This window comes from Pelobates fuscus, chromosome 12 (assembly GCF_036172605.1).
Source record: "Pelobates fuscus isolate aPelFus1 chromosome 12, aPelFus1.pri, whole genome shotgun sequence".
NCBI classification, from domain to species: domain Eukaryota; kingdom Metazoa; phylum Chordata; class Amphibia; order Anura; family Pelobatidae; genus Pelobates; species Pelobates fuscus.
Genome location: NC_086328.1, coordinates 9,574,792 through 9,594,347, shown reverse-complemented (window position 1 = coordinate 9,594,347; position 19,556 = coordinate 9,574,792). Strand labels below are relative to the sequence as shown.

The 19,556-nt window shown below is 45.5% G+C and overlaps 1 protein-coding gene across 2 annotated transcripts in view; it reads right to left on the bottom strand.

Moving 5' to 3' along the window:
- Positions 1 to 154: 154 nt before the first annotated feature.
- Positions 155 to 19,556, bottom strand: part of ATP2C2 (ATPase secretory pathway Ca2+ transporting 2) — an 83,516-nt gene continuing 64,114 nt past the window's right edge. For both annotated transcript variants that reach the window (XM_063437382.1, XM_063437383.1), the window contains exons 21-27: positions 17,427 to 17,593; positions 16,352 to 16,420; positions 15,632 to 15,748; positions 14,259 to 14,406; positions 13,689 to 13,784; positions 13,261 to 13,402; positions 155 to 589 (exon numbers count right to left, since the gene is read on the bottom strand). In XM_063437382.1, the coding sequence (XP_063293452.1) occupies positions 471 to 589; positions 13,261 to 13,402; positions 13,689 to 13,784; positions 14,259 to 14,406; positions 15,632 to 15,748; positions 16,352 to 16,420; positions 17,427 to 17,593 (858 nt within the window). In that variant the 3' untranslated portion in view covers positions 155 to 470. The remainder of the gene's footprint in view (positions 590 to 13,260; positions 13,403 to 13,688; positions 13,785 to 14,258; positions 14,407 to 15,631; positions 15,749 to 16,351; positions 16,421 to 17,426; positions 17,594 to 19,556) is intronic.

Below are 19,556 nucleotides of genomic sequence, written 5' to 3'. Positions count from 1 at the left end.
TTCAGAGATGGGCACATACTTGTACCTGCATTGTGCACCAGCAGGGGGCACTATATAGCTTTGTGAAAAGTATATCATGTTAGCCCTTCTTAAGCTTGTTTTGTTGTACATAGCAAACTTTGCTTTTTTTTTTTTTAATTAAACCAGTCATGTATTGTTTTTCATTGTTAAAAAATAAATGATTAGTCTTTATTTTAAAATGAATTATAAAATACAAAAAAAGTATTGATGATGTGGGTAATTAATTGCAGCTGATCAAAAAAAAATAAAAATATGCGTGACATTTTTGGAAGTCTGTTTGAGATAAATGTTTGTTTTTCCCATTAAACACAGTAAGTGCCAACTTTACATAAATACGTAAACAGTACATGGCATTGCCAAGTGATATTGGAAATCACATGGGAAGGGACGGGTCACAGTGGCGCAACACAGGTCGACGAGGGTGAAGACAGGCCGCTAGAAAGTGCTAGTTAAATTTCTTCCTCCAGAACCTTCACGGGTTTCTTCCGACAGCATTGCTGCTCACAGAATTTTACAAGTTCTGACACCAGGAATACGGAAGACGACAGTCCCGTTAAAAACAGCAGATCTGCAAAAGAGAGGAATGGCGGTCAGCTGGAACTTTGTTTGACGCTCAGGGTAAGTTGTAAATGTTTTGTTTTTTTTACTTTTTATAAATTACCAAACAGACTTGGGAAAGTAATTCAAAACCTTTTACGCACATGACAATGTTTGATTCATAAATATTGACTTTACCTAGATAGGCCTAGAGCGCAAGGCATTACACAATAGGAAATATGAAGCTGAGACACTAGTAACTTAATCTCGATTGTTTGCAATAGGTGCCCAACACTAACAGATTCTTAAAGCGGTGTTTCTGAATAGATTCATCATATAGACGTCTTATGAAAGTCATACTCTGCTTTAGAATGTCACTGAAATTATTTGTCGCATGTGCAAGCTTAACTTTAGTAAAATGTGGTCAGCCACTTAAGAGCTACCCTAACCATTTACATAACGAGCTAAAGGGGTACTCCAACCACTATAACCACTTCAGTCTTCTGCAGTGGTCATGTTGCAAGGAGCCCGATGGTGCAGTGTTTCAGAATACTTGTTTAGGCTACCTCCCAGGGATGTATCTCCACCTTTGGCAGCATGATAAGCCAGCCTGCAACAAGAGTTCTGGGCCGGCTAATGTCAATTCTCTACACAGACTCATTGATTGGGCGAGAGTGCGTCCAGCACCTCTGCAAAAACGGATGTGGCTCCTAGCATCACGACCAGTACAATCAAAGCGTTTTAGAAGGTTTGACTTCTTACTGAGGTCTGCTGGGCGTCGCTCCCTGCCTCCACTACTTTTTCAGCCAACAAGCTTAGGAGCTTGGTGTAACTCTCCTGAGTATGCTGGGAGCGGTCAGTAGCTGATAGTCAGATGACCACTCTCAGCCAATAAGAATTGCCAGCTATCTTTCAGAGGTAGTGGAGGTGGGAAGCGGCACCTGGCAGGACACTACGCTGTAGTGGTTATGGTCCTTGGAGTGTTCCCTTAGACCATTAAGTATACATGCCGGAAATATTTTGTCATTGTCGCCTTTTATTTGTGAAGCTGTGTCCTTAAGGGATTAATTAGAATAAACTTGGAGCCAGAGCAGCTAAACTCCAAAATGCAGCCAGCATAACTCTCTGAACATTAATAAAAACAAACAAAAAAACCTCCAAAGGGTAATGGGAACACAAAGATCCCACTTACGAAAGTGGAAGACCGGTCGCCAGGCTGGCAATGGCGTTATTTCTATTAATTAGACACACAAATCCACAGACCATATAATTAAGTATCCCTCCTGCTCCTCCAGATAAATGAATGTTTCATTGGGAACTGGGCACGGACCCGCTCATCTCCCCCCCCTTGGTGCCAGCACAGGCTGTGGGTGACAGATCTAATTCGAGCAGTTTACACACCCAGTACCTGGGCGGCTTGTGTGAGACCCTGGTTAGTAGCGGTCTGCCCTGCTTAATTGAAATCTTTATCTTGCCATTAGGAAGTTTCTTTTGAGGTGAAATACAATTAGATACTAGTAAGGCATACCTTCAATCCAACAGCTCATACCGTGTATGCAATAAATAAATATCAATTCTGCCATTACAGCGTTCCTTGTGGTAATACACTCCCCTCCTACTCACCGCAGCAATGGACGTTCCATCCATACGATACAATATAAAGCGGAAATAAAGCTGTGATCTTGAGAATATCGATGGAGGATTCTGCGGTCTTTGTAGGACTTTCCATAGATACCGGTTTGTACCCCAGTGATGCTGCTCCCGGCAGACCGAGCCAACAAGAAACATGGCGATTGCAAGAGAGTTAGGTATATCTTATCTAACTTCTCCTCTATTACAGGTACCGCAACAGATCCTGGCAGAGCTGTGCAAAAAAAACTGATCCAAGGTTCCCAAATTTTGTTGTACAAAGTGTGTTGTGTCCCCTGTCCCCGTCTGGGCATGTCATACAATACTTAGAGTAGTTTTGCTCCAATTTCGAGCGGACATCCTTGGTACTATAAACAGATTACTGAAGTTTGTGAGGTTTACTGAGTCACTTGCAGGTCAGAAGTCCACAAAGGGTGTGTGGTGACATTCAGCCCTATGTACACACACTACAGTATTGCTAGTTCCTGGTAAGGTGAAACCGTGTTCATATAAATGTGTACATAAAAGGTTCTCTTAAAGCTACACTCCAGGCACCATCTCAGCTCACTGAGGTTAATATGGTGCTGGGAGTGCCCCGATTGTAACAAGAAAAGATGCCAAACCATTTTAGCATGGTCTGACAAATTACCGGGGTCCCACTGAGCACTCGCTCTGCAGTCAACAGATGTAGTGCTTGTTGCTTGTGCTTCCGAAGAGTGGATACCACACAAGAGACCAGCAGGGCCCAGGTAACTAGTCAAACTGTACTAAAACCGTTTGCCATCCTACTGCAAGACAGTGTCATATGATGAGAATAAAGAAGTGAAGGATTGATCACCCCGTGGCAAAACAGGCTGGTCACCTTCAAGCCACCCCAGAACAACGTTTCAAAAATAATAAAAAACTTTATTGGAGGGGGCGTGGTCTGCGGTCGGAGCGAGCTGGACGTACCTGCGTAAAGCTCCGCCGGGATCGCCGGACCAACAGCGAATTTCAGCAATCAGACTGTGAGTTTACCGGCAGCTGCCTGCGGGGGAACCCGAGATGGACAAGCGGGCCCCTAAGAAGCAGACGAAAAAACACGCTGAGCAGGGAGCGACGGTGTCGGATCTCTTTGCAGCCTCCCGCGTCATGAGGAATTCCACCCAAGATGGCGGACGGGAGAGCACAGGAGGGCCTCGATCTCCGTCCAGTCCTGGCTCCAGCGCGACACCCGGACCCCAAGAGCCAGATACTAAGCAGATACTGGCTACCTTGGCAGAGGTAAGGTCCTTCCTGGCAACAGAAATAGCCAGGAATACCGCTGAGGTCAAGGCGGAAATTCACGCCCTGGGGACCAGAACTGCAGTCTTAGAACAGCGTGTAGAGTCCATGGTGGGAGCCCACAATGCGGCCGCGGCCCAAATTAACCTCTTAACGTCCAGGTTGGCGGCGGCTGAATCTGCGTTAGATGACCTGGGTAACCGCTCGCGCAGGAATAACATTAGGCTGCGGGGTCTGCCAGAACAGGAGGGGGAAGGCTCCCTGATTGAGGTAGTCTCCTCCATATTTAAACCGCTCCTCCCAGATATACCTGAAAATCACTGGCACATAGAGAGAGCGCACCGCGCATTGAGAGCCCGCCGGGTAAACGATAACAAGCCCAGAGATGTCATCATCAAGTTTCAATTTTTTCAAACGAAAGAAGCCTTGATGAGACGCGGGAGAGAGGGCCACATTAAGTATAAAGGAGCGGAATTGGCCTTATATCAAGACCTGACGCCGGACACCCTGAGGCAGCGGCGAGAATGGCGGCCTATAACGGAATTGCTCCAGCGGCATTCCATTAAATATGCATGGGGATATCCGTTTCGGCTGATGGCGTTTAAGGACGGCCGCTCTAAGATTTTACACCCGGGGGGCGACCCGGTGTCATTTCTGCACGAGCTAGGGGTGCAAGAAACAGGAGGAATCACGATCCCAGATGCAGCGATGGCGACGGTGCATCCCCTCCCCCGAGATTGGTACACGGCGGGCGAGTGAGATCTGAAGGGTGTTCTATTTCATTTTGGGGCCAACTCCTCGTGGGGATGGCTGGTGGGGGGTGTTCTGCATCCTGATTTTGGGAGGAGGTGTTTTTTCTATTTGCGGGCAAGTTCTTCAGTTTTTTTTAATCTTTTTTGGGAGTTTGGGGGCTCTTATACCCGCTAAAATTGGGCCCTCTACACTCGGCCTGAGGCTCTCTTACGGGGGGGCTCCGATTTGCCATGGGGAGGGTTAGGGTTTCTATCTCCTGGCAGGAACTACCTAAGGCGAAGTTGAGGGTAGTATCCCCCTTTTTTGGGCCCTTCTGGGGACTTCGGGTCAGTGCTCATCCATGCCCGCACCTAGGTTTTGACTGAAACACAGTGCTGATGCTTGCAGGTGCATGGATGATTTTCGGGACCTGAACTTAATTTTTTCAAAATAGCCGTCGGGTGGCGGGAAGGTTATGGAGGGCGGTGGGGCGGATTGCGGCAGGGAGAACTTGTTTTTTCTTTTTCTGTTCCACAACTATTGCTTTATTTTAAGGCATTGCCTGTTTTCATATCCTTCTATATATTTCTATGTTGGATTGTTGCCATCTAGCTTAAACCGAGGCTAACTACCAAGATACGTAGTGGTGGGTGGCGGGGGGATACCATTGTTCCTCGCTATCTTTTTGTCAGTGTCACTCGCGCCACCTAGTAGAGCATTGTCTCAGGGGGCCCCTTAACCCCTTGAGGACCGAACTTAAGGAAGGAAAGGTAATTATGACATGTATCACACGTCATGTGCCCTTAGGGGGTTAAACACGTGGTAAGGCGCGGGATTTGCGATTTTGTGATTACAGGGGGGTTCTCGTGAGTCTCAACTGCTCCAATTCTCATTTTCGATTACGGGGACTGTACCATACTTTTTTGGGCTCTACATTTTTCCTGAAGTGTGAGCTGGGGCAACGCTGTACTCGCCATAGCTCTCCTGGCCGGGCTTTCTTAGTGATTTATGTCACAGCTCTCATCCTTGGTGGCAACATTATGCTTTTTAGGGGATCAGGAGGGCGGGAATACTGCGGGATGGGCGGATGGATGGGGGAAGGGGAGAGCCCAGAATGGTGTACAATTATACTGACCCTCGGCAGATTGTGGTGAGATGCCCCTACTAGGCGACTGTAACGGCAATGGAGGCTTACAATGCTATACTATGAGAATGCGGTCTCATTTACAATTTAAAATTTAGGTTGGTCTGAGTCCCTGCTCCTATAGGACCTTTCAGGAATACTGGAGGAACAGGGACTCACACCCCACACATGCCTGGCTACCGGTAAGACCAGGCACCTGTTGTATATAATATGTTTCTCGATTCTTGTTTTCCTTCTTTCCACTTTACTCTTTTCCTTTCCCTTTTTATTCCCTTTGCATTCCCTACCCTACTTTTCCCTGGAGGGGGGCGTGGGGGAGACACCCCTAAGGATTGGCCGGAGACTAAATGGAGTTCACCTGAGGGACGTGCAAGTCCAATCAAGGAAAGGAAGCGGGACGGCCGGTGAGAAAACATTGATTGATGTCGCATGCACTGAGCAGACTAGAGCATACGGGCGAACCATGGTCCTTCCACCAACGAGAAAGATACCTGGGGTCAATTTAGTGCGCATGCGTAACAATGTGCCCTATCATAGCGAAACCAGTAGGGCAGGTCCATGCCGGTAAAGATATTGTCACTGAATGTTAAGGGACTTAACGCACCCAAAAAAAGGCGCCTTATGTTTAGGGACCTCAAAAGATTAAACCCAGACATAGCCTTCCTGCAGGAGACACACATTCAAGCGTCAGCTAAGTTTGCGCTTAGGGACCATACATACCGCACCACTTATGAGTCTAGAGCTCTAAATAAGAGGAATGGGGTAGCAATTTTGATCCATCACAGATGCCCGCTCACTGTTACAAAGATACACACAGACTCGGGAGGCCGCTTCGTACTCCTGTCAGGAACGCTCTACTCCCATAGTATACATATTCTTAATCTTTATGGCCCGAACGACCCCTCCAAGGAGTTCTGGGCAGAATTGACTCAGGTAATCAATGCATTGCCACATGGAATGGTGATAGTAGGTGGCGATTTCAATGCAGCTCCATGCCCAGCGAGAGATAGGGGATCTGGTAAAAACCTCCCTAGATCACACAACAGGGGCGGGCAAGACAAATTACTACACATCTTCATACAGGATGCAGGCCTTGTTGATGTTTGGAGGGCGCAACATCCTGATGAGGACGATTTTACGTTCTATTCAGCACCCCACGATACATACTCGAGAATTGACTTCTTTTTGGTCAATCCCTCCTCGGTTCCCAAGGTGTCGGAGTCGACTGTAGGCTCCATCACTTGGTCGGATCACGCAGATGTGTCCTTAACACTAGATAGACTAAGTGTGGCGTCCCCGTGGTCCTGGAAATTGAATACGTCTATGCTTCGTGATTCTGAGATTGTTGAGACGGTAAGGGGGGAATTGACTGACTATTTTGCCAGAGAAGCCGAATCAGGACTGTCTAAGGTGACGGTGTGGTCGGCTCACAAAACGGTGATTAGAGGCATTTTGATTCGCGAAGCTACACTAAAGAAAAAGCGCAAAGCCCTATTGCTATCATCCCTTCTGGAGTCTTTGCGTAAGGCTGAACAAAAACATAAGACGGACGCTACACTCACTAGTTTGCGGGCGGTCCAGGACCTGAGGGCCTCGGTCAGAGGAACGCTACTTGACGAGACGGCGCGGGCTATCATTTGGTCTAAACGGACCTACTTCGAAAAAGCTAACAAGATGGACACCCTGCTGGCGAGGTCGCTCCGACCACGACAGCAGAGGACCCACATCACACAAATCAAGGATGCCTCGGGTCAAAGCCGCACAGACCCAACAGACATAGCAACGGTATTTACAGACTTTTTCACTCAATTATACAATCATTCCACAACAGACCCGGCCAGTGTACAAAGTGAGAGGGACAGATTACAAGCTTTTCTTACCGGGCTGGACTTGCCAAAACTAAAAGAGGCGGATGTTGAATACTTGAGGAAACCTATCTCGGCAGAGGAAGTGGACATAGCAATCTCTGCCTTGAAGAGCAATAAGGCACCAGGACCGGATGGTTTTGATGGCTCTTATTATAAAATTTTTAGGGAAGAACTAGTCCCGCATATGGAAGCTTGGTTTAACGAGTTACTGGAGGGAGGACCTCCTGATAGAGACATGTCACTTGCCGATATTGTATTACTGCTGAAACCAGGTCGGGATCTGTCGTTCCCGGAAAACTTTCGCCCAATATCCCTTATCAACCACGATTCCAAACTACTGGCGAAAATTCTGGCCGCCAGGATTAACCCAATGCTGTCTCGTTTGGTTCACCCAGATCAGGTGGGGTTTATACCAAATAGACAGCTTTTCGAGAATACCAGGCGTAATGTAGATCTCATATGGAGACAAAACATCAGGAAAATACCGACAATGTTACTGTCATTGGACGCCGAAAAGGCGTTTGACAGGGTTAAATGGCCTTATTTACATTGCTGGATCATTTTGGCTTCCCAGCCCAGTTTACGACGGCAGTGCGAGCCATGTACACCAACGTCAGGGCGCAAATTCGCATTTCGGGCGCAAGGATAAAGCCATTCGATCTGAGCAACGGTACTAGACAGGGCTGCCCATTGTCCCCCTTATTATTTGCTTTATCGTTAGAACCACTCCTTCAGGCAATACGCGTAGCTTCGGACATTAAAGGGATAGATGTAGGTGGGCAAAGATATGTGGTATCGGCATTTGCGGACGACGTATTATTGACTCTGACTGAACCGAGAGACTCTATGGCGGCATTAACGACCGTACTGAAGGATTTTGGGGAGCTGGCTGGATACAAAGTGAATATGGACAAGTCTAGCGTACTACCTATAGGTATGCCAGAGACGGACGTCACTTACATAAGGATGACACATAGCCTACGAATAGCGAGGGATTACATAAAATATTTAGGCATCCGATTAACGGCAGACCCATCTCAAATGTTTCAACAGAATTACACCCTGCTGATACGGACGTTGATAGCGGACATGGAGAACTGGACTGATAAGGCGATTTCTTGGATAGGGAGGATTCATTCTGTTAAAATGAATGTACTCCCCAGAATATTATTCCTGTTTCAGGCCCTCCCGATCAAAGTAACTAGGTCTGACTTAGGGACACTTCAACAAACGATAGGCAAATTCATATGGCAAAACAAAAAACAGAGTCTCACGCAACATCCTCTACCGAGCTAGGGACAGGGGCGGACTGGGCCTTCCACACTTACATTTTTATTATGAGGCAGCCCAACTGGCCCAGGTGGCAATGTGGCACTCTCCACCGGAAGAAAGGACATGGGTAGACCTGGAAGCATCCCTTATGGGACTGGATATGCCTCAGTTCTATATGTGGACCCCTAGAGAGCACAGACCACACATCACAGTGCCCTGTCCAGCGATTATCAACTCTCTGAGGATATGGGATGCAGCCGCTCCTAAGTATGGCCTGGCGTCCTCCCCCTCTCCGATGACCCCTCTCTTGAGGAACACGGCATTCCTACCAGGAATGACGGCCCGGGATTTTAGAGGCATAGAACGGGCGGGGTTGCAGAGATTATACCAGTTGTATGAGGGAGGGTCGTTGGTGACATTTGAGGATTTGAGCAACAAAACATCTTTGCGAACCTTTGATTTTTTTAGATACCTCCAGATTAGAGCTTACGCCCAAGACACTCAGGTTAAAAAAGCCGCAGTAGCAAAGATGACATTCTTTGAAAGAATGTGCGCGAAAGAACAATTCCCGAGCAAACTGATTTCGCTTCTATACTCACAGTTGTGCAATAACACTTTAGAATGGGGAGGAATTACATATATAGATCAATGGGAGGCGGACTTGGGGGAGACACTGGAAGGAGTGGAATGGCAGGAAATGTGGGAGGCGGCCGCGCAGTCCTCTATGTGCGTCTCAATACAAGAACAAGCATACAAGACGCTGTTTCGATGGTATGTTACCCCAGTTAAGTTGAGCCGTATGAACCAAACTACTACGGACTTATGCTGGCGGGGGTGCGGCCTCAAGGGCACTTACGTTCACATGTGGTGGGAATGTCCAATAGCACAGGTCTTTTGGCGGCAGGTTGCGCAATTGATACAAGACATATTTGAGAGAGAGGTTAAGCTGGACCCGTGGGTGTTCTTGCTGGCTAGATCTATGGAGAACTGGACAAAAGCGGAACAGACCCTGTTGCATAAGGTGAACCTAGCCGCTAGGAGAGCATTGGCACAGGTGTGGCTGCGGAGCGAGGCTCCGGAAATTGATATGGTAATTCGGAAGATTAGAGATCATTATCTGATGGATGACCTAACAGCCAGGGTTAGAGGCTCGACAAAAAAGTTTGAAAAAATTTGGGGCCCTTGGGAAGCCAGCGCAGCGAATGCCTGAGGTACACGCTAACGATACTACCAAGGCTAGGATTAGATAGATTGGATATGAACTGGCCGGTTCTTCCCTGCACCTCCTCCCGTCCCCCCCGTACTCCCTTTTTCTTTCTTCCTACTTACCCCTCTTATCTGTTTTCTTCTATTTTCTTTTTACCGTGAGCATTCACCGCAAATGTTGAAATATAACCACTCAATACGTAACTAACATGCATTACGATGGGACATGGACCTGTACGCACAGAAACAGACGGATTGCAATTCTTAGGTGATTCAGAGGCGGATTTTTGAACCCGCATATGAAAACCTGAGAAAGAATAGGGCATGTCCTATCGACTAAAGAAATGTATATGTGGTGATTTATATTTTATTCACGTCTTATCTGATTTTACTTTTATGTTATAAATTAAAATATACCAGGGAGGACAGTGTGTCCACGCTATATTGTTTGTTCTACTCACTCCAAGATATGTCGGTGTAAGAAAAGTATGTAAGGAGTGTCACTCTTTTGTTTTTAAAGATGCACTGGAGACATGGCATACAAACTGTTACTATATCTTCCAATGTTTCGATGTAATGTGTGTTCACTGTACTGTTTTTACCTTGGCATAAATAAAGAATTTAAAAAAAAAACAACTTTATTGGAAAAAACCTGATTAAAAAGCCCAGGCTGCTCATGTATTTAGTAGATCTCTTTTCCTACAGTGTGGTTTATGTTACTTGAGCTGTTTTTTTGGCTCTGGAAATTCCGTATGAGGGTGGTTGGGCTGTTTATTGGTCTATGTGTAATTAGACCTAGTTTACTATTCACTCAGATTACCTACTAGGTCTCTTTGCTTTATTTTTTCCCTTCTCTCTTTATGCCCTTCTCTATCCTTTCGATTTCCATTACTATTGTAATCCTGTAGGCTTTGTTGCAGGATCTATGGCTTTTATTGTTGCATGTATCACTATTTACTACTCTACTACATAAGAGTTTGCTACACTTTACACATGTGCAATTTAGCTATATTTCTGCATCCATTAAGCTTAATTTATTCACCTATCTACAGGTGTATTCCTTTTGGTTTTTAATCAGGTTTTTTCCAATAAAGTTTATTATTATTTTTGAAACGTTGTTCTGGGGTGGCTTGAAGGTGACCAGCCCGTTTTGCCACGGGGTGATCAATCCTTCACTTCTTTATTCTCCTTTTGTGCTTAATGCAGGGTTATGCCCTTTTGCCACCCCACTAACCCCTTTTCTCTGTTACTCCCAGTTAGGTTACCTAATTAGGAAGTACTGTTTTTCAGTGTCATATGATGCTCGCAGTGTTCCTTTACGCACAATATAAACTTTAATTGAAACTTTAATTGAAATTGAAATATTCACAATTATCTGCATTAAACTGTACACTGGTTTAAATACCTGAGCTGTGATCTGGTTTTATTTAAGACAGACCATAATTCATGGCCATATATAGTTATAGGGTGGGGAAAAATAATCCATCTGTTAGTTGTCCTATACTATTCGCCTTAATCACCGTATAATACAGCAATGAGGGGGTTAATACATTTTCCAGTCTCTAATTGTGTTTAGGAGCATTGTCTCTGCTAACCAACAACTTCTAAATATCACGTCCCCAAGACTCGTTCACTATTTCCAGAAAACACTCAGAAAACACTCATTTGTGAAAACACTCATTTGCGATAATTGCTTTTCCCGAACAAGGTAAATCTGGGGTAAATTTGGCAAATCTCTCAAAATGTACAAATCAGGATCTGGTAAAAACACAAAATTCACCAAAGAAGTGGTCAAAACCTCATACCAAGTATACGATTCAGATATTGACAACAATGGACCCCCCCCCAAAAGTATTTAGTCCCTGCTAACTCTTCATACCATAGGCAGCAGTGTAAGGGTTAATAGAATGGATGTGACCTCTCTGTTAACTCTCATGCCACTGATTTCCTGTGCTCAGCTATTTACCCGCTGTTTGTGATTCCACAAGTGGAATATATATTGTTATGCAATTACAAGTTTTTAGAAAAAAAAAGTATTTCTTAAACTGTGTACTTTGTCTTTAAGAGATTTTGCAATCAGTTACAAAGTATTCTGGAGAAATAGCACATGGATAGCCTCAAAATGAATCCCTGAGCAATTTTCAAGTGATTCTAGGTACTTCTAGAGCCAATCCGGCTTACTCCGAGAAAGCTTGGTAAATTATAGAGGCTACTAATTCAAGTAAACCACCTCCACAATTTTACCTTAATTTGAAGCTTAGTGAATAACGTATTGTCAGATGCGTTTTGTAATTACATTAATGACACGTCCAGGATCTGCCCCAGCCAGTGCTGTAGTAATTAGGTCACTTCACTGACGACATTCACTAATGCAAAGACCGTGAAAGATGAGGTGACAGCATTGAATGTGCTAGTTCAGTAATATTAAACGCTGTCACAGAAATCAACAACGGGCTTGGATGTCCGGACGTTCCTACAGAGGTTTCAATAAAAATGGCTAAGTGCCAGATAAAATTTTGTAAAAATGGTATTGTAAGTTTTATTTAGAAGGGCCACTTGAAGCAACAAAAAAATGTTATTCCTTTGCAGAAGTCACAGTGCTGGTTTATTTAAAATTTAAATTGTTTAGGCGAATGTTTAAAACACTCAAGAATTTATAGGAGTTGCAGTCCACCAGAGAATTGCCAAGCCTTAGCCGCCATTGGCCATTCACACGTTAAAGGGAATTCATTGTTAATCCGTTGAAAAAGAAAGTATAAAATAACTTGTAATTTATCTCCATGTACAGTCTGTTTCCAGGACAACAGACTTCTGGTACAAACCACCCAAACAGGATTGTCAATGAGCAGGTATAAACCTGCAGCCACTCCTGGCAAGAAGGATTATGGGAGAATGAACTGCTTTCGGTCAGCTGTTTAAAGGGACAGTCTGGGCTGTTTCATGTAATTTGGAGATAAAGCTTTTTAAAAAGTTGCCAAGAGGTGGCTCGCCTTTAAGAGCCATTAGTTCCTGTAAAGGTAAACTTTCTCTAGGGATCAGGAAGTGGCTGGTAGTTCTCATCCAATCAGTCTTTTCATTGATGACCAATTCCTGTAAACATCTGTTTATGGGGGCTTATAACAGCAGCAGGTTTTTATTTACTTGCAATTTATTAAAGCTGTAACAGGCGACAGGAGCTCCCAGCATCATGACTTCTGCAAAGGAATAGATATTTATGGTCCTTTAAATAAAACTAACACCAAATACCATTCTAATCCCTTTCTTTAACTTATTTGTATCACTACGACTTGTACAAACATACTTGTTTTTAGTTCCCTTTGGTCCCAAAAGAAAGGAGTGTTCGTGCAGAGTGAGGTCACGGACAAAGTGTGACATTCTACAAAACCACAACTTGGCCCAACTCCATTGTTTCCGGATATAGAGAGTGTTCACTGTGATTTGAAGTAGTCATGGTGCCCGGTGGCTGTATATGTGCAGCGTTTCGCTTTGAGATGCTCAATACAATGAGTTTAACCCCTCTGCTCACAAAGACGAGCTATAACTTAATATAAAGACTGTGCTGGGAGGTTGAAGTTGGTGTTGGCTTACCCAAAGCATGTAGATTTTGAGTTAGAAAAACCTTCTGTAGGGGAGGGATATAAATTACAGCCATCTGGCCCAGGATCGACCCAAACACCGATAACCAGAACATTCGATTCTTGAAAAAGCCGATCTCAAATATAGTTTTATTCTGAAAGAGAATGAGGGTGTATCAGTTTAGTAGACATCTACTGACTCACTGTACAGTAGAGGGTGCCAAAAAGGTAGATCCCCACATGTTGTAGAACTACAACTCCCATGATGCCTTGTATGCCTATAGATTGGCAAGGCATCATGGAAGCTGCAGTTTAAAAACATCTGGGGATCTACTTTTTGGTCACCCCTGCTGTACAGGTTAGGATTAGCAAAATCACCCTAGTGCTATTAAATATTCTTCAATTTACATAGATACACTGTACATTGGGGGAGTAACTTACCAGTGACCGGCAGGATAACGCGTTAAACATATCAAAGAATACAAAACAGGTAAAAGTCATTGTTGTGGTCCTGGGTGTCACCTTTCCATCTGGGATCTGCGGATCAGGAAAAAGAAAACAAAGTTTCCGTATGCCGATCGGTAAAACCTTGAGATTTACTGAAGGACATTCAGTGTTTCAAAGCTTATTTGTAATGGCCACAAGTTAAAAGTAAATAATTCGTGCAGACGCTGGTTCACTTTAATGAGACAGATTTTATTCCCACTAACGAGTTTATTTTAAAGGAGAAAGATGCACTATATTAGCAAATGACTATATCCTGAATAAGACACTTATTAAGTCTTAATGATGCAGAATAAATCCTGTAGGTTTAGGAAGAGTGAGAATACATTAATGAGTAATTAGATTTAATATCCTCCTCTTCATGCAAGCCACTGGTTCTGTAATTGTCTTTAACCATATAATAGCGGCTTTCTCTCTCATTACAAGGATCAACCCCTAGGCTTAGTACACATCATTACTCCGGAGCTGGCTGTGGAGAAATAATTGGGTGCAATTAAGCATGCCAACCTCTTTCCAAAACACAAACAGCGTGCCGCTGATGATGATGGCGGCGGAGAGGAAGATCTTCAGGAGTAGGGCCTTGCTGAGGATGGGTTCTTTGGCGTTCCTGGGCGGCTGTTTAATGGCGTCTTTATCGACAGGCTCGACCCCCAAGCTGGAGAAATTAAAGAAAAACACACACAAGCCAGGTTAACGATGTGTAAATGCCGAATGTGTTCTGATGGAAATACCAAGTGTAAACAGCGGAGCTAAACTTGTTCTCATGTCCAGCACTGGCCCTCCACCTGCTGTTAGGGCACTTACTACATTAAACTGGGAATTGTACTATTTTCTGTTTGTTTTTCTTTATTTGAATAGAAGGGCCTGTACAAGTGTTGCTGGCAGAATAAACAGGATTTCCACAGAAACCACTTTATGATGAGAGGATGACTGGCTGCCAAATCACTCGAATCTCATGGTGTTTCCCGTATACACACGCACTGTCAGGTGTTTAATGTGTAATAGAACTTCACGTGAAATGTGACTGTTCTTCATATCCACTATTCTCCCCCTGACCCCTTTTTATCCCCTCTCTCTTTTTCCTAATCATCCCATCTCCTTTTTTTTGATGTACTGTTGTTCGTCTCTGTAGTTGCTCACACCTATAAAGCACTGAACAACTCTAGCCCCTCTTATATCTCCTCACAGATCCATAGGTATGTCCCTTCTCGGTCTCTCCGCTCTGCCCGTGACCACCTCCTGTCCGTTGTCCGCACTCGTACGGCCAACTCGCGCTTGCAGGACTTCTCGCGGGCGGCTCCCTTCCTATGGAATAGCCTGCCTACCGCCATCAGACTCTCCCCTAGTCTTGCATCTTTTAAGAAGTGCCTTAAAACCCATCTCTTTAGGAAAGCTTATGGCCTCCAAGACTAACCCCTACCTCACATACCTGTCTCTTGCCCTCTCCTAAAGGGCAGTCCACCTTATTTGATTGCAAATTCCTGTCCTAATGTGTTTTACACCCCACCTCCTATAGAATGTAAGCTCGATTGAGCAGGGTCCTCTTCAACCTATTGTTTCCTGTAAGTTTATTTGTAATTGTCCTATTTATAGTTAAATCCCCTCTCATAATATTGTAAAGCGCTACGGAATCTGTTGGCGCTATATAAATTGCAATAATAATAATAATAATTGAAGGGTTCTCTCTCTGTTTCTGCAGTCCTGACATGCAGATGTTTGTGTAATGTTGTTTGTACAGTATTGTTGCAATGTTTTTTTTTTTGTCTGTGTTTATTGTTGAAAACTGATCTTTAAATAAAGTATTTTTTTTTCTAGAAAGAGTAAAGTGTCTTAGTAGCAGGTATTTAGGACGGGAGATGCACGGCTCGTTAGCTGATTACCTCTGAGCTGGTGGTCCATCCATAATGATGTTAATCCAGAGAATCTGCATGGCGTTTAGCGGATTTGGCAGGTTCATGACTGTTGATAAGGTGATTAAGCTTAAAGCAGATATGCTCCTGTAACAGAATTCATTATATACAATGTGACAATGATTTAATATTGTGTAAAAAATGTTTTTAATAGAAGATCTCTAAGTAATACATGTCTGCTCCATGCGGTGGGATAGTGCATGTTGTATGCGTGTATACTGCAGAATCAGGTGTCATTCTGGAACTCCTACCGTTTATGCCGGGGAACTTTTTGACATTTTTTCCCCCTTCTACTTTACTGTTTAAATGTCCCAGGCCACTCAAGAAAATTCCCTATAAAATGATCTAACCAACCACCTTAGAAAATTGTGTACAGTATGTTCGTTGGATAAATTTAGATCTAACATCTGGGGTGACCTAGACAGTAAGGAGAGAGACGTATAAATGTTACCAACAGACCTGGGAAGTTGTAATACGGATTGATTGCCTTAGTTTCCATGGTTACTGCCCCAATTGTAGAACATTTCCCAAGTTTTGTGTGTGTGTTTGTGAGACACCTTTAGAATCCCCCCCTGCCCCCCCTAAGTGTTCAGTTTATGTGAAATCACACAGCATATCTTTACAATAAATAAAACGAGATGCGTGTCCTGTGCTAGTGACATAACTAGGTGTACGAGTGGCTCTACTTACGTGCTCAGCTGGAAGCGGACAAAGTTTTTGATGTTGTAAAAGATTCCCTTTCCTTCCTCAATGGCGCTCCTGGAATCCGAGAGACAATATTTCATTATGGTCACTGCCAGCACGGGGTGAAGGGTTGGTGTGGTTTTCTAGCTTACATTGTGTAGATAGAAAATACACTGAGCATTGGATATAAGATGAGCAGAGAGCATTTATTGTTGGAAGTTCTATGTTGTGAACTGGTGCTAATTGTTTAGAGCGCACCACAGTCTAAATGCTTATATTACATGTCTCTTACCCTTCTACAAAATAGAGGGGTGCCATTTCCAGTCTGGAGTGTGCCTCAGTCATCGACAAGGGGGAAGTTAACCCACCCTGTGCTGTCTTGTTTGGGATTGGGGGCAGAAACACCTCCCTGGATGTCACACTGCTGACTTACAGTTTCTAAAAGTACCAGTTTCAATAGAAAAGACAGCAGATTCCAGACAGCGAGCACTCCAGCTTGCTTTGTGTGCCTGACATGTTCCTGTAACATAGCTGGGGCAGTGCTCAATACAGAACATGCCCCAACAAATGTATTAATAAAATAAAGCTAACATCTTAGATTTTTATTAATACATATTTTTGTGCACAGCCAAAATCCCTGGTATTGTATGTGGTGTACTATGTAAACAACTGCACTGGGATCAGCTTCTGGTTAAAAGACCAGGGCACAATGATTACGAATAACAAAATATGCAGAAAAACTGCTGAAACGTAAATTTGAGGTTAAATACGGCAGAAATTGTAATGCTTCCTGCATCGTGCACCATTAGCCACCAATGTATGTTCATGTCTGGATCAGAACATTGTTTAATGGAATGGAAATGTTACTTTGGCGATTTATGTGAAATAACATTAGGTAGCTGTTCCAACAGACCTGCTGCTGTCAACAGGTGCAGAGAGTTTGAAAGGATTTGATCTGCATGAAAGATCTCCGAGTGGGACACGGGCCATGCCAGCAGGAAGGCCATGCCAGCAGGAAGCTTTATCATACACGGATCAGTAATCCTGTGCAGCCCGTCTTGCTGTACAATCAGCCACTTACATAATGGTAGAGAAATCGTCGTCCACCAGAATCATATCGGCCGCCTCTTTGCTGACGTCCGTGCCGGTTTTCCCCATTGCCACGCCGATGTCTGCTGATTTCAGAGCTACGGCATCATTGACGCCATCTCCTGTCATTCCAACGATGGCACCTGTATGCTGCAGAGCCTGTACATGGAATTAAGGTGGTATATTAATAAACAGAGCTATTTACAGGAAATGGTCCTAAATGGACCTGAAACGTCTTTAAATGGTTTTGTTTTGACCTAAAATGTGACATATCCTGCGGAATACCAGGTAATTACCATAGGCGTGCGCAGCCTGTTGCATTAGGGTGTGCACCCTAAAGCACAAACACACACGCCGCGTGTATATGTATTTTTATATACACATACACACACATACATATACATACATACAAACATTTATATATAAACATATATAAACACACATATATATATATATATATATATATATACAAATACAAATATACGTAGGTGCAGTGTGTGTGATTGTGAGCGGTACAGTGTGTGTGATTGTAAGGGGTACAGTTTGTGTAATTGTGAGGGATTCAGTGTGTGTGGGGTACAGTGTGTATGATTGTGAGGGGTGCACTGTGTGGGCGACAGGGGTTAGGAGGGTGGAGGGGCAGCGACAGGGGTTGGGGGGGTAGAGGGACAGGAGGTGGGGGGTGGAGGGGCAGTGACAGGAGGTAGCGGGGGTAGACGGTTAGTGACAGGGGTTAGGGGGTAGAGGGGTAGTAACAGGAGTTAGGGGGTAGAGGGGTAGTGACAGGGGTTAGGGGGGTAGAGGGGTAGTGACAGGGGTTGGGGGTAGTGACAGGAGTTAGGGGGGTAGAGGGGCAGTGACAGGGGGTAGGGGGAGTGGAGAGGCAGTGGCATGGGTTGGGGTGGTAGAGGGGCAGTGAGAGGGGTTAGGGGGGTAGAGGGGTAGTGACAGGGGTTAGGGGGGTCGTGACAGGGGTTAGGGGGGTCGTGACAGGGGTTAGGGGGGTCGTGACAGGGGTTAGGGGGGTCGTGACAGGGGTTAGGGGGGTCGTGACAGGGGTTAGGGGGGTCGTGACAGGGGTTAGGGGGGTCGTGACAGGGGTTAGGGGGGTCGTGACAGGGGTTAGGGGGGTCGTGACAGGGGTTAGGGGGGTAGTGACAGGGGTTAGGGGGGTCGTGACAGGGGTTAGAGGGGTAGTGACAGGGGTTAGAGGGGTAGTGACAGGGGTTAGGGGGGTAGTGACAGGGGTTAGAGGGGTAGTGACAGGGGTTAGAGGGGTAGTGACAGGGGTTAGGGGGGTAGTGACAGGGGTTAGGGGGGTAGTGACAGGGGTTAGGGGGGTAGTGACAGGGGTTAGGGGGGTAGTGACAGGGGTTAGGGGGGTAGTGACAGGGGTTAGGGGGGTAGTGACAGGGGTTAGGGGGGTAGTGACAGGGGTTAGGGGGGTAGTGACAGGGGTTAGGGGGGTAGTGACAGGGGTTAGGGGGGTAGTGACAGGGGTTAGGGGGGTAGTGACAGGGGTTAGGGGGGTAGTGACAGGGGTTAGGGGGGTAGTGACAGGGGTTAGAGGGGTAGTGACAGGGGTTAGAGGGGTAGTGACAGGGGTTAGAGGGGTAGTGACAGGGGTTAGAGGGGTAGTGACAGGGGTTAGAGGGGTAGTGACAGGGGTTAGAGGGGTAGTGACAGGGGTTAGAGGGGTAGTGACAGGGGTTAGAGGGGTAGTGACAGGGGTTAGAGGGGTAGTGACAGGGGTTAGGGGGTAGAGGGGTAGTGACAGGGGTTAGGGGGGTAGTGACAGGGGTTAGGGGGGTCGTGACAGGGGTTAGGGGGGTCGTGACAGGGGTTAGGGGGGTAGTGACAGGGGTTAGAGGGGTAGTGACAGGGGTTAGAGGGGTAGTGACAGGGGTTAGGGGGGTAGTGACGGGTTAGGGGGTAGTGACAGTGGTTAGGGGGGTAGAGGGGTAGTGACAGGGGTTAGAGGGGTAGTGACAAGGGTTAGGGGGGTAGTGACAGGGGTTAGGGGGGTAGAGGGGTAGTGAATGTGGTTAGGGGGGTAGAGGGGTAGTGACAGGGGTTAGAGGGGTAGTGACAGGGGTTGGGGGTAGTGACATGGGTTGGGGGG